The sequence below is a fragment of the Dermacentor albipictus genome, chromosome 8, assembly GCF_038994185.2.
Source record: "Dermacentor albipictus isolate Rhodes 1998 colony chromosome 8, USDA_Dalb.pri_finalv2, whole genome shotgun sequence".
Lineage (NCBI taxonomy): Eukaryota > Metazoa > Arthropoda > Arachnida > Ixodida > Ixodidae > Dermacentor > Dermacentor albipictus.
The window spans coordinates 98,798,718-98,824,449 of NC_091828.1; the positions used below are offsets into that span (position 1 = coordinate 98,798,718).

The 25,732-nt window shown below is 49.1% G+C and overlaps 1 protein-coding gene across 1 annotated transcript in view; it reads left to right on the forward strand.

Annotated features, from left to right (window-relative positions):
* The first annotated feature begins 3,284 nt into the window (after nt 1–3,284).
* LOC139049291 (uncharacterized) overlaps nt 3,285–25,732 on the forward strand; it is a 66,767-nt gene continuing 44,319 nt past the window's right edge. Inside the window, exons 1-11 of the mRNA XM_070524669.1 lie at nt 3,285–3,532; nt 9,193–9,342; nt 12,610–12,735; nt 13,413–13,530; nt 18,371–18,421; nt 21,136–21,220; nt 21,773–21,914; nt 22,431–22,537; nt 22,936–23,026; nt 23,965–24,114; nt 24,871–24,987. Of these exons, the coding sequence (XP_070380770.1) occupies nt 12,648–12,735; nt 13,413–13,530; nt 18,371–18,421; nt 21,136–21,220; nt 21,773–21,914; nt 22,431–22,537; nt 22,936–23,026; nt 23,965–24,114; nt 24,871–24,987 (949 nt within the window). The 5' untranslated portion in view covers nt 3,285–3,532; nt 9,193–9,342; nt 12,610–12,647. The remainder of the gene's footprint in view (nt 3,533–9,192; nt 9,343–12,609; nt 12,736–13,412; nt 13,531–18,370; nt 18,422–21,135; nt 21,221–21,772; nt 21,915–22,430; nt 22,538–22,935; nt 23,027–23,964; nt 24,115–24,870; nt 24,988–25,732) is intronic.

Consider the following 25,732-nt stretch of genomic DNA (forward strand, 5'->3'; position numbering starts at 1 on the left):
AAAACCTGAGATTTTCTTTTTCAATGCCATCGTAAGTGTTCTGTGAAGCTGAAATTAATGCAGACAAGTGGGGCACTGAGAGGCGCTTTGCAACGGATAGTTCACAGCTCGGGACAAAAATTCATAGAAATCCAGTACGCCGATATCAGCGCCGGGAGAATGCTGCATCAGAAGATATGGTAAATGCTTCGTGCATGTCCTTTCTTGCCGGCCGTGATATGAATGGGCCTCTGCACAATAACAGTACGTGCTCGCTCGGGAAAACTGAAGGCAATGACAAGGGGCCGCCAGTTTAAGCTCGTGAGCAATGAAATTTCAATATAAAGTTGGACATATCCCAGTCGACTTGTAATGGTTATTGCAGCGTGAGAGGAATTGATCGAGGTAGAAATGTTCAGTGCATGGCCTGAGTATTGGAGCTCTTGTACTCGTTTTTAACGCCAGAGCACCACCATTAATAAGTGCGGGTAATAGAGCGGACTATTGACTCTCAAAAATAACCGTAAATATACAATGCTAGGGATTTTTTTCTGCCAAACTAGGGATTTCAGAAGGGTTCTTCCGGGGATATTTCCTTACACGAGATTGACATCGCTGTTCCGAGTGGTCCAGGCAGCGCCTAGTTACCCCGACCTCAAACAGAAGAGTCAGAAGTTAGCAGACTAGTGCCAGCGTCTTCGATTGGTCCGCTTCCCCTTGTTTAGCTTGCAGTGGGGCGCTGAAGATGCTGCCAAAACGGATCGTCACCGAAGAAGAGTCTAAAGTTAATTTAAAATCTAGGGTCGTTTTAAAATTTGGGAAACGTCTGCAAGGGGAGCAAGTGGATCGTCTCCTGTGTAGTTCATGGGTTGTAAATAAGGTACGTGCAATTTTATTCTTGTTCCTTGGTGAAATGGCGCTACCCACTCTGGGGGAGGGACCATGAATCGGGTGGTGGGAAATCTGTGTAACTGGCAAAATTATTTTCGTCTTTGCGTTTCAGTGGGGCGCCACACAATTAAAATGTGCGTTATTGTAAGTGGTTCTCAGCATTCGTTCAATCTAAGTTGTTGCTCGCTCCTCAATAAATAGTTGTGTGTTAGATAGGTGCGGTTCCACGAGTCTGCTCTTTAAATGAAGTTCATTTCTTTTACTCTCTCTCTGTCTCTCACGCTTTGGGGCTTATTTTGCCCCACAACACTAATCTTCAGCTGCCTTGCTTGCGTTGCCTTTCATGAAAACTCTGCACTCAGCATACTTTCCCGTCGAGAATGCTATGTCACGCCGATAACGCGCACACCGTTCGTGACCTGGAAGTGCCGGGCGCGCAAAAGCGAGCAAGATAGATGACGATTGTCGGCGTGTGACAAGTCCCAAAGCGTGTGAGGGAGGGAAGAAGAGAGAGTGAAATAAATGAACTTGAATTAAAGAGCAGACGACAAAAAATGGTCGTCCTCAGGTGGGCGGCTCCATCAGTCCAGGACGCGCCGAGGTCCCTTGCCGCCCGTCCCGCCTCGTCCAGCAGTCGAAGCTGGTCCCCAGTGTGACAAGATAAGTCCCAAAGCGTGTGAAAGAGGGAAGAAGAGAGAGAGAGAGGAGAGAAATAAATGAACATGATTTAAAGAGCAGACGACGATGGTCGTCCCCAGGTGGGCGGCTCCATCAGTCCAGGACGTCATGCAGTCCCTCGCCGCCCGCGCTTTGTCCAGCAGTCGAAGCTGGTCCCCAAGGTACGAGTTGGTCAGCGGGTGCTCCCACTGCTCCAGAGCAGGGGGGTCGGGGGATATGGGGGGGGGGAGGGGAGGGCCAGTGTCATGTTGTGCGCCCGCTCCCATACCGTATTGTACAGATGGATGGAGGCGTATGCTGTCAGCGGGACGAAAGGTATAGAGAACAACTCGCGGCCGCGTCGGTTGCCACCCGGGATGAGGAGTCGGTCGAAGTGACGGCGGTCGCTGTCGCGGCTACCACGGTGAATGCGAACGAACAAGTAGTGGTGACAACGGACTCGCAAACGGCGTCTGTACGCACGACTGACTTGGAAGGATATAGGTGCTCTGGCTTTAGACGCGTACTCGAAAGCGTATAGTTTCCTACAAAAATCACTAGAGGGAACTCTGGCGCTAGTGTCTACGGGAGCTGCAATGAGAGCGGTTGTACCAGCATGGGAATTATGGGAAGTACATGGGGTTTGCCTAAACTTCGTCCTTCTGGCTTCAAACGGCTTTGCTACTTTGTAAACTCCTCATTTCCAACAATGTACTGCGTAAGAAATAAGTAAACATTATTAAAATTGCCCCACGGCAAGATTCGAACGCAGGAACTCTAGCACAGAAGCCTGCTATTGAAACCATTAAGCAACGGGCGCATGTATAGACAAGTGAATGAAGCGCCCTTATGTATTTATCGCCGGCATGCCACTGCCTTGAGACGCTTGGCGCGTTTCGATTTGGCCACCTGAACAAGCTCAATCGTTGCAATTAATAGAAATTGTGCGTGTTCGCGGCGTCTTCTGCACTTCGAAGAGCATAGATTGCGTTGAAATTTACGACAATAGGATAGCGTAATATACAAAGCCGCAGGAACGTTTGAATCCACAAGCACGAAGATCAGGCAAATCCATGTACTTCTCGTCATTCCTAAGGTGCATGGTGCAACGACTGCAGCACCAGAGTTCCCTGTAGTAATTATTGTATGAAACCCTATGCTTCGAGGACCTCCCGGACATACACATACTCTGGACACCGGGGCGCGGGTCCCTGGCGGGAAACGCGGCGACAGGCACGCCATAGGCCGAGAACACACTCTCCAGGCAAACCCGCCGCGGGTGTCCGCGCCGCCGGGAGGGGGGGGGGGGGGGACGAAGCCATACCCAGAGGATACACCGAAATCGTGGCGCATTACACAGACTTGTCAGGAGAAGGCCTTATCCACCACCGCACCCCCAAATCGAAGAGGGAAGAAGCCGCGTTGCGCGGGCAAGGCTACAGACAAACACGTTTCCGCACGGGACACTGTTCTACGCGAGGTGTATCATTCGACACGATATATGACTACGCCCGTGAGGCACGGCTGACCGGCGATACCCTGGCGGGACAAGAAGCTCTCGTCCAGCAAGTACGTCGAGCAGCCATGGCCAGTGGAGTCCTGGAATGAGGACACCACCCACTCGACATCAAGAGCAACCACCTCGATGGTTCGAATAAATGTTTTTTTTCTCTCTCTCTCTCTCAGCCCCGTCCGTGCACTCCCAAAATGCGAGAACATTAAAAAAAAAGGAGTGTAGTGGGTAAGCGCCACGGGCTTAAGGAGCAACCGGGCAAGCAACATGGCGGCTGCCATGTCGAAATTCCGATGGATCGACCTGCATGCGCAGAGGCGAGCGTGGTGCGGACGGCGTTCGTAGGATATGCACCGTCGAGCTTGGCGAGGCGAAAGGGAGGCCCATTTGGCGTGGGCCCGGGCCGAGCCATGGACCACGGGCATCGAGGAAGCGACGTCTCGTGCGCGTTTGTGGTCTAGCCACCGCGACGCGTCGTGGCCTTGCGAGCAGGTACGTGGCGAGTGAAAGTTGTGTTCGCGAACCTTTGCGCATGCGCGGATAAGAACTGTGTTTGTCGTTCGATGGCTGTATATATACAGGCAACACGGCAGCATCATAGTGACGCTCGACAAAATATTGCGTTATATATATATATATATATATATATATATATATATATATATATATATATATATATATATAAACAGTTCAACGTGGGGGCGGCCCGCAGCTACGACTTAGTAGTTCCTTAGGACACCTTAATAAAGTTTGTTGACTGACTGACTGAGTTCGCAGTCACTATACACAGCCTCATTATACCTTCATGTGTACAGATAGAAAAAAAAAAGGTTATCGCTTGGAAATTTAGGCCAGCAAAGACAGAGAAAGCTTGATAAACAAACCGGAAAGAACCTCTGAAGCCGTCTGGAAAACTAATGGAGAACTCTAGGTTAGACGACTCAAGCTGCACCCAAGCGTTCGAGGACGCAACTTCATTGTGCTTACTGTGGATTCTTTTGTACACCCGGTGGTTTGCCGCCCCCAACGCATGGGTGCCGCTTGCGTCCCCTAACCTAAAGTTCTCCATTAATTTTTCAACAGTTACTGGTGCGGGTGCCACACCAAAACACACTGGTTTGTATATAAAAACGAACCCTCCCTGTAGTTATGAAAGCGATCAACTCACGGGCCACGGCTGGACTCTCTCAGCTCGACCTGGTTATACGTGGACTCCAATAACTTCAAGTCAGGTCTATTCAAGCCCCCATCAAGTTTTGCGACAGCTCCTCCGCATGCGGAAGAGGAAATCGGTTCACGAAGATGGCTTTGTTGGGCTCCCGGAGGTCGGCACACAGGCGCTGTACACCGCCCCCTTTCTCCTCACAACGGCGTGTGGGAACCATAGAACCTCCCCGTCGTTCGACACCTTGATCGAAGTCGTTGCGTTCGACAAACAGTCAGAGCCAAGTCGGCCACCGTCGCTGTGAGCGACACTGTAATATGCTGTGATGGCAATCTTACGACGTATATGCAATTTTCCGTAGTCGTAGTAATGTCGCAGTGGTGGGTTAATAGAAAACCGTCCATGTTTTAACAGCTTGCCTCAAAAGCTAACCTAATTTTTACGAACTAAGCTTTAAGGAAAGTTTTGAAAAATCAATATTTTATCTACTTTTCATATGGCACGCGATTTCTTTAGCTAATACATTGAGGAACCTATTTTACAATGAAGCACGCCACAAAAAAGTGACTTTCTGGCGAAGCTGCACAGGAGAGTTCCGCAACGATTTTCGTGTTGCGGTGGAGCTAATGTGCGGCAACGTGATCAGCTTCTAGGGTAACATGAAAGGGTATGTGTACAGTACTGGCGGGGCTGGCAACAACATCATTGCGACATCTCCTGAAAATTTGTTCAACCACAACGTGTGTAGAATTTTTTTCATGTTTTATTAGTGTCTTCGTCGAAATAAAAAAAATCGAATATCCTAGCCACTACATGTCAGTTTGTTGCTTACAACAACATGACGCCAGAACCTGAGTAAAACATGGCCGTTGAAATTTTCGTTTCTGTGTCCCACTTGAGCTTGGCGTCTCCAGCATTTAATGCCTTTTTAATCTGTACTACAACCTCCCCCCCCCCTCCCCCGTAGAAGCGGCGCTGCTATGAACGTTATTTTTCTTGGTTCTGTTTCGCCCAAGGAAGTAAACTTAAAAAAGGATTGAGCGTCCTTGGTTTCGCCTATACATCGTGCACTTTATCCTTTTGTTTATCCGAAGACAGAAATCGCAGTTTCTTTTCTGAAAGTTTATATTTATTTCTGTCAGTGACAGTTCATACGGAAGCTTACCTGTTTTCGCTAGGTAACGTTCGCAGTTAAAAAATTAAATTATGGGGTTTATTGTGCCAAAACCACTTTCTGAGGCACGCCGTAGTGAATGACTTCGGAAATTTCGACCACCTCGGGCACTTAAATCGAAGTACACGGGTGTTTTCGCCCCTATCGAAATGCGGCAGCCGCGGCCGGGATTCGATCCCGCGACCTCGTGCTCAGCAGCCCAACACCATAGCCAGTGAGCAACCACGGCGGGTAACATTCGCAGTTATCCAGTCAGTAGGACACACAGTGGCCCAGATGCCGCTCTCTATAATTTGAAGACGAGATAGAGAGAAAGAAAAAAAAAGACATAAGTAGAGTGAATCATCGGATGAGAACGCCCACGGTTCTCTACCATTCACTAGAGAGAGGGGAAGGGAGCGGCGATTAAACATGAAAGGGCATATGTGCAACACAAGATGGGGAAGCCCACCGCACGCATTAAATGAACACGCACTCTGAAGCGTTGAAGACGCTGGCAAAGGCCGGCTGTCTTACGGAAGAGTGCCGTCTTTAGAGCAGTGGCCGTTGGCGTGACCCAGCATTTTGATTCCCGTCTTCCGTTCCCGAAATGGTGTGGTTACACACTCTCGGACGATTCCTCAACTCGAGGGTTGCCAGCATCTTGACGTCACGGTAGAAGCTAACGGCAGAGATAGCGGTTTGCGCGCCATAGGCTTCTCGGATATCGTGTGTACACTCTTCGGCAAAAGTGTACGGGGTATATACATTGCCCGTGATCACCAGGCTGACTATGGAGGCGCTGTTTGAGGGCAGTTACTATATGGTATGCCGTGTAAGTTTCTACACCCTGGGTGGGAATGAGAAAAGAAATATTGTGCTCCCCATCGAAGATGTGTGGAGTGCGAGGATCGTGTGCTATGGGAACTGCACCACACAGCCGAACAACATACGAGGAAAGATGTGTGGAGTGCGAGGATCGTATGCTATGGGAACTGCACCGCACAGCCGAACGACATACGAGGAGATTTTTTCTTCTTTTCTTTCTAAAAGGGGCCAAGCCAATTTTAAGCTAGGTGGAGTAAAACGCAGTTGCTTAGTACTGACAACATGGTCGAGCCTGCTCCAGCAATTTTTTTTCTGTGTGCTCGTGTCATCAAAGCACCTCAAAGCTGCATTGCACTTATAAAATGTGAATAACCTACTATATAGCCTGTATTCAGAAGGAAAAAAAAAAAGAACATGGATTTGGCACTCTTTAGATATGCCCCGCAGTAATTGGCTCATTTTATGTTCGAACAACTTATTTGGACCTGCCTTGGGTGCACAGAAAAAAAAAGGTCTAATTGGCAGCGCACGAACGATTTCGCATGTATACTTTGCGACAGATTTAACACCGTGAATGTTCTTTCCTCGGTGTGCCACCGTGAGAAGAGTGGCGAGTGTGTGTTTAACGATGGTGGCGATCATTAGATGCGCATGTAGAGCGGGTGTTTCTTCCTGGCGAACAGATATACAGTCAACCACAAAAATGTTACGGGATACCATGACCTAAAAAAAAAAAAACGCTGAATATCTGCGCGGCCTCAGAACGCAGCCTAGCTATTCGCATTTACAGCCTCTATACTTGTATGTATACAAGTCTAGTGGTTTGTCAATGAAGAAAGCCGGGCTGTTGCTGTTCCCATATATGTGAACAACATTGTGATGTTCGGCATTTACTGACCATTGTTGCGGGCTGCCCGGAAATTGAACGTTTCTTCTAGGATCCCGTGGTCCGTAAACATTTGGAGCCGAGCGTGTGTACACCTCTGGACAGTCGGCAGCGTTTTCTCGGGCTCACGTCGAAGGCCTCTCACCAGGTGTTCACGGAGCAAGCTAGCTCATTCGTTAACTATGCATAAACATGTAGATCGGCTACGCCGGCATTTCGCGCACATCTCATTAAATTTATAATGTAGGCTTATATTACGTCTAAATATATCCATACTGAAACGTTCCGCATGTGCTCCGATAATTCCATGTATGTTTTCGTGATTATTCTTACGAAAATTACAGATACGGAGTCCGCAGATTCCGTATGTTTGCGCGGAAAGGATGCGAAATTATTGGCGTGGAATACGGAGCCTCTCCGTAGGGTACACATTTTACACGCATCTCATTAAATTGTCTAAATGCGGACTTCCAGGGAAAACAACGAGGAATGCGGGAGATGGAAATTCAAGACGATGCGCAAAACGAGAACAAGATAAACATCAGGTACCAACGCTTCGACCAGTGGACTCTTGTTTTTCCTTGAGAAAGACAACTCCACTTTTCGAAACCTTGGCATCTGCTTTCACCTTGTTCTCGTTTCGCTCAACGTATTACATGTAGACTTATAGGATGTTTACATGGACATACGCATTTCGTAGACAACGCTGACGAACAGAAAGAAAAGTACACAGGGGAACAACGTCCGCGGACAACCGATAAGCTGTACATCAATCTGTTTTTTAGAGCGCAGCTCTTTGGCGTCCGTTCCTGGGTTTCGCGTCGTCGTCGTCGTTGTCGTCGGCCTCGTAACCAGCTCCGCCCCCCTTTCATCCCCCCAGCGCTAGCAGCGACCGACTGATACCGCTGGATGCCGCTGACGCCGCTAGAGAGTCAAGATAACGTGACTGCATAGAACACCGTCGCCGCCATGCAGAAAGAGGAGGAAAGGGTCCCCCCCCCCCTGTTCTTGTGTGGCGGATAGGGTGCTCTTCAGTTGCCGACGCGCCGGTTATTTCACGTAGGCCCCGGCACGTCGACGAATACGTGACCACCTTCCCACGGCTAGACCTGGTCCTTAGCGCTGCGGAAGCGAGGGTATCATATTGTTTGTGTCGGCATCGGCGGCGTTGTCCCTGAAACCAACTCCGCAGCTGGGGTTGACTCACTATCGGCGTCAGCGGCATCAGTCAGTCGCTGCTATCTCTTCCCTCCTCCCTTTATCGTGTTGTCCGCTTGCTGCGCGCGCTTCTGCCCCCATCGTTTGCCGCTGGGTGTACACGCCGCCCCCTCCCCCCTCTTCCTGCGAGTCTCCGGTTGTCAAAGCGCCGGCTCGAACTTAATTCCTTTCTTCGCTCCTCCTCCAATGCAACCCCTGTGCGGTGGCAATCAGAGAGCCAGATCGGTGGCGGCGGATCTGTATATGTGCACCGCCCGAGCCGAAATTGCCGCTGCCGTTCGCCCTGTGCGGTGGCAATCAGATTCCTAACACTTATGCGGGAGAACATCCCGTTCCTCTCGCTCGTAACGCGTCCCACGGCTGTGACAACCTCGCGAGGCACTTGTATAGATCTCGTCTTTGAGAATCAAGCATTGGTGTACCAAGTCGAACATATATCAGTCTATTTCTCCGACCACAAAGCTTCCTTCATGACTGTCAAGAACTGTTAGTGGAGTCTTTGTTAAAGGAATACGTGTGAAAAAAAAAATTCTGTGATAGCGCATACATGTGTTGCTCGATTTCTTTGCCTCAATCTATCGAAAAGGTGAAACAGCTTATTTGCTGCGCTCAAATTTCGCATTAGGAAGTAACGTAATCGTCGGTAATTTTTTTTTTCTTTTGATCGGTTATCTGCCACGTTGTCAGCCACTCATGCGCTGTCGGTGTCTTATCGTCTGCTCCGATTGAAGCCGTCGACGGCCGATAGAATCCGAGCGGAACAAAAAGAAAAGTATACAGGGGACCAACGTCCTCGGACAACCGATAAGCTGTATATCAATCTGCTTTTTTTTGATCGGTTATTTGGCACGTTGTCAGCCACTCGTGCGCTGTCGGTGTCTTATCGTCTGCTCCGATTGCAGCCGTCGACGGCCGATATAGAATCCGAGCGGCGAGGACGGCGGATACCGTGTGACTTCGGATCGCGTCCACCGCGGAGCGTCGCCGATAAACTTCCGAGAACGTCGCTTCGACATCTCGGTCGCTTTCCCGCCTTGTCACTCGTCCTTGACGTAAGTCGCGAGCTTTTACTTTCTCTAGTTTCGAAGTCCTCCCGTGTTTTTTTTTTTGCAAATGGGCTTCCATGAGCGGACGGGCGTTCCTTTCTCTGGAGAACGGCAGCTCCTGCATGGCGATTTCTCTTTAACCCTTGCCTGGTTCAATGAGTCCTGCATATATATATATATATATATATATATATATATATATATATATATATATATATATATATATATATATATATATATATATATATATATATATATGCACTCTATTCTTTAAAGCGATATGTTTCAAGTTTCTTTAACTATTGTGATATTTTTCTTTTACGAGCTGTCTGCAATGGAAAACGTCTTCGCGAACGGTCACCAAATGGAGCCGTAACCGCATGGTGTATCACTACGCGTTCTAGATTAATATGTGAAGTCTCAACCTGTCATTTTTTTTTATGAAAGGCAAGTTTGTTCGGGCATATCTGACGTGAAGGAGGGCCTGCCTCGTTTCTTCGCAAGAAAAAAAAAAACATCCAGCGGCGATGTAGCCGTAAATGCCAGAGAAATGCGTTAGCATCGTGCCGTGCCTTTTTGATGTCCCGGATTTAAGCCGCGTTCGCTACAACGCAAAGTGCTGTTCAGGAGCTCACTCGCCACACGACCAGCTGCCTCTTCGGAAAGGGAAGGTCCGGAGCAGACCACCGACCGTGGCGATAACTATATATACATATATATATATATATATATATATATATAGGCACATACGTATGCATACGTATAACATGCACACAGATACGCGCTATTCTAAGCTCTCCCGTACCCTCTCTACCTCTACCACATGACCTGTTTGCCGCACCTTAAGCACATACACTTTTTTTCCCGCTTCCACACACCTAATGCTAACGCATTAAAAAAATCATGCAGTAAGGGGGTTAAGTATGGCACGCACTGCTCAATGATCACTGTGATGCCCGAGGCAGCAAGCCAGTTGAATCCGCTGGTTTAATACAACGTATCACCCACGACACCCATTGCGATGGCTAAGAACACAAGTCCTCGGGTTCGAGTACCGGTGGTGGCATTTATATCACGAACTCAAGAACGTTCTCGTGCACCTATATTTGGGTGCTCGTTGAAGTATCGTATAAGTGGAAAAGAATAATTTGGAGCCCTATACACTCCGGCGTCCTTGGTAACACACTGCGCCGGTTAGAGCCATTAAAAATGGCTGTGGCTTAGCCAAGGTTAAGCCCAGGATGCGAAGCATACTAGCCTTTATTTTAACGCGACAGCGTTAAGGAGCTCGTGTCGCAGAAAAGCCGGTGTCTTCGGCGTCGGCTCAGGCGTGCGGCGCTTGCTCAGGCGCACATTTCGTTGTCGCGCCGAACGCTGCGTTGCTCGACGCTCACCTCGTCCGATGCGGGGGGCGATGCCGCGAGCGACGGCGCGAGTTGGAGCGCCGTTTCTCCTCTGTCGTGACGTCACGGTGTCACGTGGTATTGAAGGCGACACCGCCGCGCCTGAGGAGCTGGGTTGAGCCCTCGTAATATGCTTCGCATAAAACCCCGCAATCTAATTAGTCTCTAGAGCGCAGCTCCTAACCACCCGTTCCTGCGGCGAGCCTCGACGTCGTCGCTCGTTACCGAGAGAACGAGCACAGCGAAGGAGGAAAGCGAACGCGGCGCTCACCCGCCGTGGTTGCTCAGTGGCTATGGTGTTGGGCTGCTGAGCACGAGGTCGTGGGATCGAGTCCCGGCCACGGCGGCCGCATTTCGATGGGGGCGAAATGCGAAAACACCCGTGTGCTTAGATTCAGGTACACGTTATAAAGAACCCCAGGTGGTCGAAATTTCCGGAGTCCTCCACTACGGCGTGCCTCGTAATCAGAAAGTGGTTTTGGCACATAAAACCCCGTAATTAAATTTTTTTTAACGCGGAGCTCAGCGGGAGATGAAATAAAGTTCACGAGGGTTGCAATGTGGGCTTGTTGGTAATGCATCTTCAAGGGGAGTATGGTAGCGCGATTCAAAGACGGGACAAGAGAAGACACAAAGGGACACACACAGCGCTAACTTCCAACACTGTTTATTGTCGAAAACCAGGTCGTACTTATACACTCAAAGAACATGAGTCACATCCACGTGAACAGATTAACAATCATAGCGATACATTTTGTGACAAGTTAGGCCATGCGCAGAAATTTCAGTTCTTTTTCAGAGAGAGCCAATGATGGTTTGCTGACACATGTATCCCCTAGGGCATCAATCTGCTCGGCTTCTATTATAAGTCTAGTGAGTTCGCACTTGTTTCTACCGGTAATGGTTGTTGATTCGCTTTTGTTTTCGGTTGTTGACCTGGTTTTCGACAATAAACAGTGTTGGAAGTTAGCGCTGTGTGTGTCCCTTTGTGTCTTGTCCCGTCTTTGAATTGCGCTACCATACTCCCCTTGGGAGATGAAAGTTCGCGATGGCGAAGAGAGCGCGAGGAGGTAAGCGGAGGAGGAGGGTATACGGCGAAGGCGCGAGAAGGAAAGCGCGACGCCGCGCAAGACGGGCTGGGCGGCGGCGATGCATGGCTACGAGATGGCGCCAGAGTAGCGCGCGCGCCGTCGTCTGGGAGGTCCGCTCTGCGGCGGGTGCTGCGTGAATCGCGCCGACGCTTCGCCCACGCGCTGCCTCTCGCGGTCCTCCCGATTGGCGAGGCAGTCGCGCCTCACTTCGCTCCGTTCGCAACGTGGCACGCACGACGCATATTATTCGCGCCAGCCGCGAAATGAGCACACGTATAGGCCCTTTTCATGCTTACAAACATAGTTCCCAGAAGACTTCCGGTTAAACAGTCCGTAGAAAGTTAAGTTAGAATAGCCTAAAAATTTATAGGACCTTACATCTGGCACCAGTTTTGTTGCAGTGCAGCAGTGTTTGACAAGTGAATTGCGGTGTTAAATGCAACAAAAAACGCGTATACATGAGCTCGACATACGGCGCACGTTTTTTTATATCTGAAAACATCAAGAATATGTGCCTACATTATACTATGTGGCAAAATACTTTTTTTTTCTTGGCTGACTGAACCTTCGAAAATGACTGACCGGAAGTTCTGTGGGGTCATGCACGCACTGCTGCCACACCGCGGATGAAAAAGGTCTATAGAGCTGTGCCCAAGTTTCGCATTAGGGACTACTGTATAGTCGTCAGTGAATTTTTTTTTCGGGGGGGGGGGCGCTGTACCGATGCTTTGTGTTAGCTTAGAGAAAATCGGGCAAATTGTTGTCCGTTCTTTTTTCAGCCGTGTGCAACGGACCCGTGAAAAACATCGAGATCGTCATGCCCCTGCACCGGTCACTCGTTATGGCCTCCGCAATTCTGGCGGCTCTCGTGGTGGGCGTCCTTGCGACTTCCCGGCCAATAATTGGTGAGTCCGTGTGCAGACCAATCACGATCAGTCTCCTCAGCAGGCTTTAAAGGGAGCTTAAGGACATGGTCTCCAGATAGGGAAGTGACGCAACATCGCTTTGTTTTATCTTGAACTCCTACACCGCGACTTTGGAAAGTCTTTTCTTTCCTAGCTTTTCGGACGTGTTTCTCTGCAGTTATTATTCTTCGCGCTCTAGTTGATGTCAGCGACGCAATACGGTGCGACAAGCGTTGCTGGGCGCGTCTGTGACCTTGGGGCCTTCCGGCATTCCGTAAACTGTAATGCGTTCAGGCGCAGGCTTGACCCTCCGTTATACGTGACTATGTTTAACCTAACCCGCCGCGGTATGGCTTGGTAACTACATAGCGTTGCGCTACTGGGATCGAGGTCACGGCTTCGATCCCAGCATTGGAGGCCGCATTTCGATTGGGGTGAAATGAAGAAAGAAAAAAGCGCTCGTGTAACCGCTAGCTCGCGCCCTAACTAGCTCGTGCACATTAAATAACCCTATACCCGCGGTCAAAATTATTCCGGAGTTCCTTACTGCATACGGGTGTGCCTCATTGTCAGTTGGTGGTTTCGGCATGTGGAAAAATCCCCGCATTTAGTCTTTTTTTTAGTTTTTAACCTAAGGTGCGTTTAATCTGTCTCGTTTGGCACGATTATGGTTGCAGGAATTCTGGCCCAAGAAGTGTGCAGTGATGAGGCATGTGGAGTGCAGAACCAGACGTACATCGCCGCGTCGTACGTGAAATTCGTCGAGCAAGCTGGCGCCAGAGTGGCTCCCATATTGTAAGAACAGCGACGAAGCCATAGGTCGGCTATATAACATGTAATGTTACATAGCCTCCTCGGCGGCGAAGCGGTTAAAGGCTTTTTGCTTGAACTCACTTTGCGGAACGTCTGTCGCTAGTAAAATGCATGTTTATGTCGCTGACACATCCTCTTGAAAGGATGTGTCATATATATATATATATATATATATATATATATATATATATATATATATATATATATATATATATATATATATATATATATATATATATATATTCACAAAACGCAAGCTAAATGTAGTCTCGCGCGCGGCCTTCATACACGCATGCAAGGTAAATACGTCTAGTAGCGAAGCTTCCATAGAAGCCCACGCGTTCAATACATGGCGCCTCATCGGGCGGTTCGTCAGGCTTAGCGCCATCTATGTGATGAGGGAACACTTTTAGCGGAACAACAACAACAACAACAACAACAACAACAACAACAACAACAACAACAACAACAACAACAACAACAACAACAACAACAACAACAACAACAACAACGATGTGACAACATTTCAGTAGAACGCAGAAGTGACGTCATTTTTGTTGGCAAAGGCTCGAAATTAGTCTTTGTTTCTTGTGGCCGCTGCCACTGGAGCTGTATATTCAAATGTCCCAAAATTCGACTATGTGTGGGCGTTTCGAGCCTTTTTTTTTTTGCGCGGAAAGCGATGCAGCGAGACGTTCAGCCGTACGCGTGTCCAAAATCGCGCCCGTTCACGGGACTCCGTTTCGTCGCAGGCCGAAGAAAGCTTTGTGGGTGTTGAGCGCTGATGGTTGCACACCGTCGGACGCCAACTAAGCACGTTGGCCGGCACAGCCGCACGAAGGCAGCTGAAGTGAACACACTCTTACAGACTAAAAACAGTTGCACCCTTTGCGGTGTTTTTTTGTCCCACAACAATAATCGTCATCTGTCTTGCCCGCGTTTCCTTTCTTTAACGCCACGAGCCCGGTACTTCCCAGTCACGAACGGCATGCGCGTTATCAGTGTGACGCAGCATTCTCGACAGGAAAGTAGCGAACACCTAGTTTTCAAGAAAGGAAACGCAAGCAAGGCAGATGACGATTATTGTTGTGAGACAAATATACACCCCAAAGGGTGCAAACAGTTTTTGGAGTGTACACTCTTAGAAAAATTTACACCCTTCGGGGCTTATCTTGTCCCACAACAATAATCGTCATCTGTCTTGCCCCCGTTTCTTTTCTTTAACGCTGCGAGCCCGGTACTTCCCAGTCGCGAACGGCATGCGCGTTATCAATGTGACGCAGCATTCTCGACAGGAAAGTAGCGAGCGCCGAGTTTTCAAGAAAGGAAACGCAAGCAAGGCAGATGACGATTATTGTTGTGAGACAAATATACACCCCAAAGGGTGCAAACAGTTTTTGGAGTGTACACTCTTAGAAAAATTTACACCCTTCGGGGCTTATCTTGTCCCACAACAATAATCGTCATCTGTCTTGCCCCCGTTTCTTTTCTTTAACGCTGCGAGCCCGGTACTTCCCAGTCACGAACGGCATGCGCGTTATCAATGTGACGCAGCATTCTCGACAGGAAAGTAGCGAACACCTAGTTTTCAAGAAAGGAAACGCAAGCAAGGCAGATGACGATTATTGTTGTGGGACAAATATACACCCCAAAGGGTGCAAACAGTTTTTGGAGTGTACACTCTTAGAAAAATTTACACCCTTCGGGGCTTATCTTGTCCCACAACAATAATCGTCATCTGTCTTGCCCCCGTTTCTTTTCTTTAACGCTGCGAGCCCGGTACTTCCCAGTCACGAACGGCATGCGCGTTATCAGTGTGACGCAGCATTCTCGACAGGAAAGTAGCGAACACCTAGTTTTCAAGAAAGGAAACGCAGGCAAGGCAGATGACGATTATCGTTGTGGGACAAATATACACCCCAAAGGGTGCAACCGTTTTAAGAGTGTAGAGTGTAGGCAAAGTTACACCCTTTGGCTTGCCCCTTCTGCCACACAACAATAATCGTTATCTGCCTTGATGCGTTTCCTTTCTTTAACGCTGCGAACCCGGTACTTTCCAGTAACGAACGGCACGCGCGTTATCAGCATAGAACAGTTTACACCCTTTGGAGTGCCCCTTCTGATAACGCGCTTGCCGCTCGTTACTGGAAAGTTCCGGGCTCGCAGCGTTAAAGAAAGGAAACGCATCAAGGCAGATAACGATTATCATTGTGTGGCAGAAGGCGCAAGCCAAAGGATGTAACTTTGCCCAAGAGTGCAGTTATCTGGCGGTTGCAAACTGGCTATTTTCGACTGAGGGCGTTGAGCAACAATGGAACACGCCTCTCGCAAACAACGCGCCACCGAAATTCGGACAGAACGTTGACAAGCAAAGCGACGCGACGTGTCATGGTAGCTGTGTAGTAGCAAGTTAACTTTGCGTGCGCGCCTCGAGATAGCTGCATTGCATCACGTTTGATAGCGGCGTGAACGCCGGCTTCTGCAGTGGCCGCTGATGAGGAGAGAAGGAGATTCTTGATGATGGGAAGGAAAGGTTTGGGTAAAGTGCAGCGCAGTAACTGTCTCTCAGCAGAGGACACCTCAACCGCGCTGCACAGGGGGTAGGGAATGAAAGTAGGGGGAGAGAAAGAGCACCAGAAACAGCAGCACGCCGCGGAAATGGGATAGAGCTAAAGGCGGTCGGCGAGGCCGACATGTGGAGGCATTTACTGATGATGATAAAGCAAAAGAGAGTTGTCTTTTGTTTTCTCGCCGCACGCATGCAACGTTGATTGGGAATCTTATGAATGAAATCCAACTGTGTCTCTTCCTGTTGAAATGTCTTTTTTATCCTTTCGCAATGTTTGTTCCCTCCTCACATGAATGGCGCTTCAATCGCCACTCGTATAAGGTCTTTCTTCACTCGTAGATCCGCCCTTGCTGATGTCGGTGACGATTGGTTCTGAGCCGCTTTTCTCCCCGCAGCCTGCACTCTTAAAACTGTTGCACCCTTTGGGGTGTAAATTTGTCCCACAACAATAATCGTCATCTGCCTTGCTTGCGTTTCCTTTCCTGAAAACTCGGCGCTCGCTACTTTCCTGTCGAGAATGCTGCGTCACACTTATAACGCGCATGCAGTTCGTGACCGGGAAGTACCGGGCTCGCCGCGTTAGAGAAAGGGAACGCGGGCAAGACGGATGACGATTATTGTTGTGGGACAAGATAAGCCCCAAAGGGTGTAAATTTTTCTAAGAGTGTGGCGACACATTTGGATCGACTTTGCACGCGTTGCGTGGCAGTACGCTTGTCCATCCGAGAGTGAATTTTCGCGCTTCAGAGTATGCCATAGTAGCTATGTTAAAGTTATAGGCCACTTGGTGAGACATTGTGCATGTTTTTGCCATACTTATTTGCCATGTTATGCCATATTTGCCATATTATGTTTTTGCCATACTTATTGCTGTTAACATAGGTCCATGAAACTCTACTCTTGCCAAGTGCCCTTTTGTATTCTTATGTCAATGCCTGTACTACTATGTCTACAGACCCTTCTAACCCACTCCTGTAAAAATCCCTGATGGGATTGACAGTATCACAAAATAAAATAAAATAAAAAAACGCCTCAGACACACGACGGAGGGAGAGAGAAGTGGTTCTTGTAGGGAAAGGAGGAAAGGCTGGCGCTATTTTCTGCGACCCCTGCGGGAGCACGGCTCAGCGCCAGCATGGGGAAGGATAAGGGAGTGAAGGAGATAGAAGGAGGGAGAGAGGTAGAGAGTCGCCACGGCAGCAGCGGAGCAGCCCGGCCCGGAAGGCCTAGTGGCTTCGACTGGAGGAGTGGACGGTTGATAGACCTTGACGACAATAACTGCCCCGTGTTGACGTCTCCCTCCGCCCTGTGTCTCTAGCGGTTTTATTCGCAATAATAGCCATCATTTATCATGCTGAAGCTGATGTTTACCACGAGTTGTATAAAGCCTACAAATGTGAAGCGTATTGCAAATATTTCATGCTTGCTCGGCTTTAACCAAATTAGAAAAAAAGAGGGGGGGGGGGCGAAAGAAAGGAAACATTGGCGTACGTTTGTTTTAAAATATCGATGACGCTAAGCTCTACATACACACAAAAAGCACACATGTACAAACACGTGCACACTCTTTACAAGCGAAGCGAATCACGCGCGTGACGTCGTGCATCTTAATTGACTTGGACAACTTATTAAGTAATACTTTACGAAGCTTCTTGCTGGAGACATTGCGTATTCTTGCCGCCAATGCTGCGACTGACGTTCATAAACTTGTGGGGAAGGACCAGAGACGCTGTGTTACAAGCGAAGTGTCCGCTCACTACTACGCCCGCCTTTCCGTCTTCAAAAGCCGTGGATGTGTCATAATGTTTCTTCCAATGTGCATGCCCCCTCCCCACAATTTTATTGCGAAAGCAATACTGCTCGCACTTTCGGCCCATCGGTGGTCGTGGCGCCTCCTTACGCAGCTGCGCGTCACGTGACCGTGTGACGTCACGCCAGACCGAGAGACGGGGCCCCAGCTCGCGGCATCGATGGCGGAGGCGAAGCCTCGCGCGCCACTGCTGCGGCGCTACCGAGAGAGGGCGCTCGCTGGTGTGACGTCACGCTAGGAGGATAAATGGGGCTGCAGCTCGGCTCCTCGCAGTGGTCGGCGCGCTGCCTTGCGCTATGTCGGATGATGAATAGCCATAAGTTTAACAAAGGGCAACTGTGTCCACACCATCAGCCGAACCAAGGTGCAGCCAAGGGTATTGCTTTCGCAATCTTCCAGGCTTAACCGAGCTAAACAGCCAATTTTTTTTCCACTTGTTCCAGCGTGGAGCGTGAACGGAGCTACTATGTCAAGATCTTCAATTCCGTGAATGGGTGAGTATGTAAATGCATCGAGCAACCTTGATGGCTAAATGGGGGAAATAACGTGACCCCACGCGCAGCGGCGCGGCCATGGTTTCAAATGAATGTTCCGCGTCTGCCGCCAGGGCCCCGAATGGCGCTGTCAAACGCTCTCCGGACTGGGTTTTATATCTGCGCGCGCAAAACAATCGCAGAGGGAGTAGACGGACGCCCTGTATTCACGACTTCCAACATGGCGGCGATTAGAGCCTTCTTCCCGCTTTCATTTATCTTCCGCGGTGTTTCGTGACGTCACGATTTTTAGCTCCCATGACTTATTATGCGTGCATCTTTATGATCATTATCCTCATTATCATTCATTTATTTTCCCTTCACAAAGGTGGAAAAATACATGGCAAAAGTGTTACATACATACATACATACATACATACATACATACATACATACATACATACATACATACATACATACATACATACATACATACATACATACATACATACATACATACATACATACATACATACATACATACATAAAACCCGCCGCGGTGGCTTAGCGGCTGTGGTATTGCGCTGCAAAGCACGAGGTCGCGGGATCAAACCCCGGCCGCGGCGGCCGCATTTCGATGGGGCGCGAAATGCAAAAACGCTCATGTCCCGTGCACTGGGGAGGCACGTTAAAGATCCCCTGGTGGTCAAAATTAATTCGGAGTCCCCAACCACGTACGGCGTGCCTCATAACCAAATGCTGGTTTTGGCACGTAAACTCCCAGAATTGAGTTCAATACATACAGACGTACATTTTTCTTCGTGGTACAGAGCTCCGATTCCCGAATAGCGGACCCTGGATGCCAAGGACGCTCCCTGGCCCATTCGGCTCTGTTTCCCTACCGACGTCACCAGAGAACCTGTTGACGTCACGTTATTCCCTTTGTAATAATAATAACTTTATTTGCATCCGAAAAAACACGATGCCGGAGGCCTACAGAAAAAGCTGTCGCATTGCAGCTTGACAAGGCCGCAGGCCCCCGCACTGGCAACTTCACGTGGCAGTCAGCAAATTATAAAATATATGTGAGTTATAATCAGCACTCACTGAAATCCACGCATACAAAAAGATAAAACTCATTCCATATTCAGACATCGTTATACAAATTATGTTATACAGTTTGAAGTTATACAATTACAATTGCAATACAATTAATACAAGTAATACAATACAATATGAAGTTATACAATTACGAAGCACAAACACTCAGCTTTCAAGACACTGCTTATCCGTTTGAAACCCGGCGTAGTCTGTATGCTCGTCGCATTTATTTACCTCATACCACATCGAGCCTTGTGATAGCTTTCTTTTTCTACTTCGGTCACATTATGCGGTTGGACGATCTAAAAAAAAAAATGAAACTGTCACATACCCAGGGACCTAAGTTGTCTACTAGCTCGGGCCACTACAGGTATGTGCTGAATGCTGTCCCGCCGGGCGGACAGCGCGGGTCCGCTAGGTATGTTCCCGCATAGACCACTTGCTCCTGGCGCTGCTGTCGTCTGGCCCAGCAGACAGCTCGGATCCATGGACAGGTGCCCAATTGTCAGTGCGTGTGTGATAGGGTATGTACGTGCCCACTCTCGGCCGATGCCCACGAATGGATGTGCCAACGCGACTGAGGTAGTAACTATAGCCTTCAATATGAATAAAGGGAAAATCAAACATCCACCCGTTTGTAGTAATTGCTACAAAGGAAACCCGTACGGGTTCCTCGAAAGAAAAGCCTCATAGTTGAAGAGAAATTCGTCATGGTCCGGGACTCGAACCCGGGACCACCGCCTTTCCGGGGCAGCCGCTCTACCATCTGAGCGGCTTTCATTACTTTTCTCCACCTTGCGGGTTTCCGCAGAACTACTACGTCAAAGCCTTCAATATATTAAAGAAATAGTGTCCCATGTCGCAACAGACTACTTCACGTCGAGTGTGACAGCTAGATGGGGCAGCTTATTCCAACAACGACGCAGCCAGGGGACTTATTCTGCGACGATCACTTCGGCGATACCATTCGCCTTCGCGTGACGTATAGTGCTCGACCAGCCAATCAACTCGTCCAATTTTTCGCTCGACCAGCCAATAGGCGTGCGCCTGACGGCCGAGGCGATAACTACCGCCGGAAGCGGTGGCCCGCAGAATGCGTCCCCAGGATACTGTAGGGATAGTGGAAGTTGCTACGGAGGTTTAACTGAGGCGCAGTGATTACAAGATACGCTGCGTCGTCGTGTCATTCGCGATTGTGGTTGGCAGCGAGATTGTCATTTCTTGTGCCTGCTGGTGCACCCGTAAATTCTTGAGACTCACCGATGACAGTGCGGATGAGCAAAACAAACAAACAAACAAACAAACAAACAAACAAACAAACAAACAAACAAACAAACAAACAAACAAACAAACAAACAAACAAACAAACAAACAAACAAACAAACAAAACGACAAAAAAAACGTTTCACGAGAAACTCTATCGAAGTCTTTGACAATAATGTTGGACGTTTTCTGCCGCAATACTTTTTTGTACTGTTAGGTTTCGCTGGATAATACAGGCAGTGTTCATCTATTATTTTTTTTGTTAATGTAGATAAATAGTTTCAGCGCGATACGCGCAAAGGGTTACTCGTAAGCTCGCGATTTGGTGGTCCTTGTTTTTTTTGGCGTCACATTTTCATCCTAATCCACAGCATTTTGCTTCCCGGCGGTGACGTGGACGCCCTCAATTCAAGCTATGGCAGAGCTGGCACCATTCTCTATGATCTGGCGATGGAGGTGAGTCAGACAGATCTTTCGCTCGATCGATCACTCATTCGCTCGCTCGCTCGCTCACTCACTCACTCACTCACTCACTCACTCACTCACTCACTCACTCACTCACTCACTCACTCACTCACTCACTCACTCACTCACTCACTCACTCACTCACTCACTCACTCACTCACTCACTCACTCACTCACTCACTCACTCACTCACTCACTCACTCACTCACTCACTCACTCACTCACTCACTCACTCACTCACTCACTCACTCACTCACTCACTCACTCACTCACTCACTCACTCACTCACTCACTCACTCACTCACTCACTCACTCACTCACTCACTCACTCACTCACTCAGCCCGTCCTTTTTCCATGGCAAACTGATCTAGTTGGGGCCTCCCTCACACCACAGCGTAAGCTTCTCACGCCAGATGAACTCAATCAATCAATCAATCAATCAATCAATCAATCAATCAATCAATCAATCAATCAATCAATCAATCAATCAATCAATCAATCAATCAATCAATCAATCAATCAATCACACCGTGCTCCCCCAGGCGTACGGGAACGGGACGCACTTCCCCCTGTGGGGAACCTGTCTCGGCTTGGAGCTTCTGGCGCGAGTCGCTGTGGGCGGCGAAGACCTGCTCACGAAGTGCCAGGCCCAGGGCGTCGGCATGCCACTCAACTTCACCAAAGGTACATATGCCATAGGCGCCGATTGCTCAAGCAGTCTCTCTCTAGAGAGAAAGCAGGAAGATATCATGGTACTCTGAGGACACACGCACACACGCGCATTAACACACACACGCCCGAGCACAAGTGCTCAGGGAGAGTTGCGTACTCATCAAAGTACGCATAAGCAGAGATCAGAATACACACATACACGCATAGAGAGAGAGAGAGAGAGAGAGAGAGAGAGAGAGAGACTAATACACACACACACATACACATACAGCTTACAAGTGCATTGGGAAGTTGTTCAGGGCCTCTCCCCATCACATGCTCGGGGACGGTGGGTTGTAGGGATACTACACCGCGGGGGTGTTGCGGCTGCTGTCACGGTGGGCGCCCTCCGAGACTTATAACTCCTGACACGATTGTTTGCTCCCTAGCATTGCCAGACACTCGGACTTTCACTGATCGATGTATCTGACGCGCGAATCTGTGGCTTGTTTCTTTATTCTCGGTTTGTGTCCCCACCGGAAACCGAAGATTTCCGCAGTGCCCGGCTGTTCCGCAGTCTCCCGCAGCACCTGGAGAAGGTACTCAGCTCCAAGCCGATGACGTACAACGCCCACTACTGGTGCCTCACGTTAAAGGTTCGTACTCGTTGCAGCATCTGTGAACACGCGCCCCGAACATATAGTTTATTTTCAGTCGCCATTGCGGGCACGAGAATGTGCGGCGAAAGAAACGAAGAAATTACTCCCTGCGACTTTCTTTCTTTCTTTCTTTCTTTCTTTCTTTCTTTCTTTCTTTCTTTCTTTCTTTCTTTCTTTCTTTCTTTCTTTCTTTCTTTCTTTCTTTCTTTCTTTCTTTCTTTCTTTCTTTTTCTTTCTTTTTCTTTCTTTCTTTCTTTCTTTCTTTACGCATTTGCAATACAGGCCTTCAAGGCCTCCCAAGATGGACATTCTTTCATTTCTTTGTGTTAGTAATTCAGGCCTTCAAGGCCTCCAAGCTGGACATTCATTCCTTGCTTTATTTATTTGCAACACAGGCCTTCAAGGCCTTCAAGCTGGACAGGTTCTTCAAAATTCTGTCTACGAACAACGACCTGCGAGGTGTGCAGTTCGTCTCGAGCTTGGAAGGTGGGTGAACTACCGCGGTCAGGTATTGTGGTTGACGGCGCAGTTACCGAGACATTACGGTCCACTTCGTACGGGAACTAGGATTGCATTTTGGGCTTGTTGGTACGTCGTACTAGAGGGCGTAGTTGTAGCACACCCGATAGAGGCACGTTACAGACACAGGCGCGCGAAAATGCACACAAAACGCACGCACACGCACGTACTACATGCGTGCGCCGTGTGTGCGTGTGTATATTATTAGTGTACCTTACCGAGTGCCACCGTTGACGTGTTGGTGTAGTCAGGCAGAACTCGCCTGTAGACACTAAGCTTAGCTTTCCACCCGGAAGCAGAAAAATTGCGGGACCAGCAATCTCGGAGGCGCGTATGACGCGCAAGAGCGGCTTCACATATCAGGGCAAACATGAAGTATAGCTTGCTATATCGTACGAAAAAAAATTGGAGGACGCTTAAGCTTCGCCTTCAAGAGTGGAACGCGACAGCGTTCCCGTCGACCCGCCAAGGGGTGTAAGACAGTGGGCTACGGCGCAGCGACTACGCGCCCCGCATCGGACGCGGTGAGCGTCGAGCAGCGCCGCGTTCGGCGCGGCAACGAAATGTGCGCCTGAGCAAGCGACGCACGCAAGAGCCTTAGAAACAGCTCGTTTTGAAGGCAACACCGCATTCACTAGAGATGCTTTTGTACCGCTTTGAAGCATCGAACTCGTGGCTGAGTGGTAGAGTCTCCGTCGCACACTCCGGAGACCCTGGTTCGATTCCCACCCAGCCCATCTTGCAAGATGTTTTTTATTCATGAAGTGCCTTCTGGGATTTATCGCTCACGGCCAACGCCGACGACGCCGACGACACCGGCTTTTCTGCGACACGAGCTCCTTAACGCTGTCGCGTTAAAATACTAATTCTTCAAAGGAGTCCTTATGCTCGCGCCATACTTGCAGCCATCTCGGCCCCGGTGTTCGCCGTCCAGTTCCATCCGGAGATGGCGGTGTTCGAGTGGGGCAACGACAGTCCCGGGCGGCGCCACCTGTACCACAACAAGGACACCGCGCTGTTCTCGCAGTACCTGGCCAACTTCTTTGTGGAGCAAGGTGCGACTGCGATACGCCTCCTCGATCCTTGCTGACTCGAAGCGTGGAGGCACAACTGAATTTTATCGGGCGAGCTCGATTATCACAGACGGTGACGAACGGCGCAATCAGATGGTACACGCCGCGATGGCTCAGTGGCCGTGGCGTGACGCCGAATGGGAGGTTGCCTGTTCGACTCCCTGTCAGGTTGGCATCATTGTGATGGGGGTAGACTGCAGAACTTCTAGTGAATCGCGATTTGGGTGCATGTTGAGAACCTTGCGTGGCCACAACTAATGTGGAGCTCCATTCTGTCTTAAAATAAATAAATAAATAAATAAATAAATAAATAAATAAATAAATAAATAAATAAATAAATCATATCAGCCAATTAGGATTGAGACAGGGCTTAATGTGGTGACTGTCTATGCTGGGATTTGGGGACCTCACCCTAATACTCTCTAATAATAGTCACCCCTGCTTATCAGCTGTATTCCTGATGCGTCAAACCGAAGCTCAATGAATGAATGAATGAATGAAAGAATGAATGATTCACTCTATGAGACACTAAATCAGTCAGGATCGGAAGAGAGGTGAAGGTGGTCGCCGTGCGCCGAATATGGCAAAGTGGCTTCCTATGCCTCGGGATTGAGAGCACAACCCGTATAAAGTCCCTATCATCGGTTCAGCCGCCGCTACTTATCGGCCGCGTTCCAAATGCGTTGAGCAGAAGCTCCCGTCGTGATATGTCGTCACCGCGATCTCTCAATCTTGCAGCCCGTCTGAACGGCCATCGCTTCCAGGACGCGGAAGAGGAACGCAAGGCTCTGATATACAACTACCCGCCTTCGTTCACCCAGGAAGTGTCGTACTTCACGCAGATGTACCTCTTCCGCTGAAATTACCAGCCGCATCGCCACCGATGCGGTGACCGACCCGAGCGGGAGCGTGGCCCTCTAGCGTCGTCTGGACGAAACAATGGTCTTGTGTCCACGCCACGTGACCTCACGTCACGTGGCCTCGGGCGTGCACCCAGACCTTGAGGTGCCGAGTAAAGATGATGGTGCGTGCAACGATGCGGCATTGGTTCCGTGAATAAAAATTTTAGCCTGTGCGATTTGTACCATCATGTTGGCTTAGTGTGTTGGCGCTTGTTATATTGCCATTTAAGGACTGACGGAGACGTAGAAGTCAACAGCAGCGCTGGAGGCACGATGTTGCGACCTTAGGTTCACCGACAGCGCAAAGAACTGCAATTGCAATGACATGCTATGAATAACTTAGTGGGTAGCGTAAAAATGTTGGGCGTCCCATGATTATGAATGCATAGTGGGTCTTTCTGCTTCACTAGGACGAAAGGAAGCTAAGTAACCTTTCTGACGGTTTATGGCTGAAGAAACCACCGAGGGATGGCGCTACTATCATTGCAGCTGCCCTTTATGCCCTCCGGTGCTGCAGTATTTCGCACAGACATTTTAAGGCGAGAGCGTTAAGAAAACCGTGTCGCAGATAATCCGGCGTCGGCGTCGGCGTTGGACGTCGCTTCGGCAAAAAGAATTCGGGACCAATTTCCGAACCACGCATGCCCAACCACATTTCTACCACCAAAGTTGTTCATACCTTGTCTTTCATTTTTTAA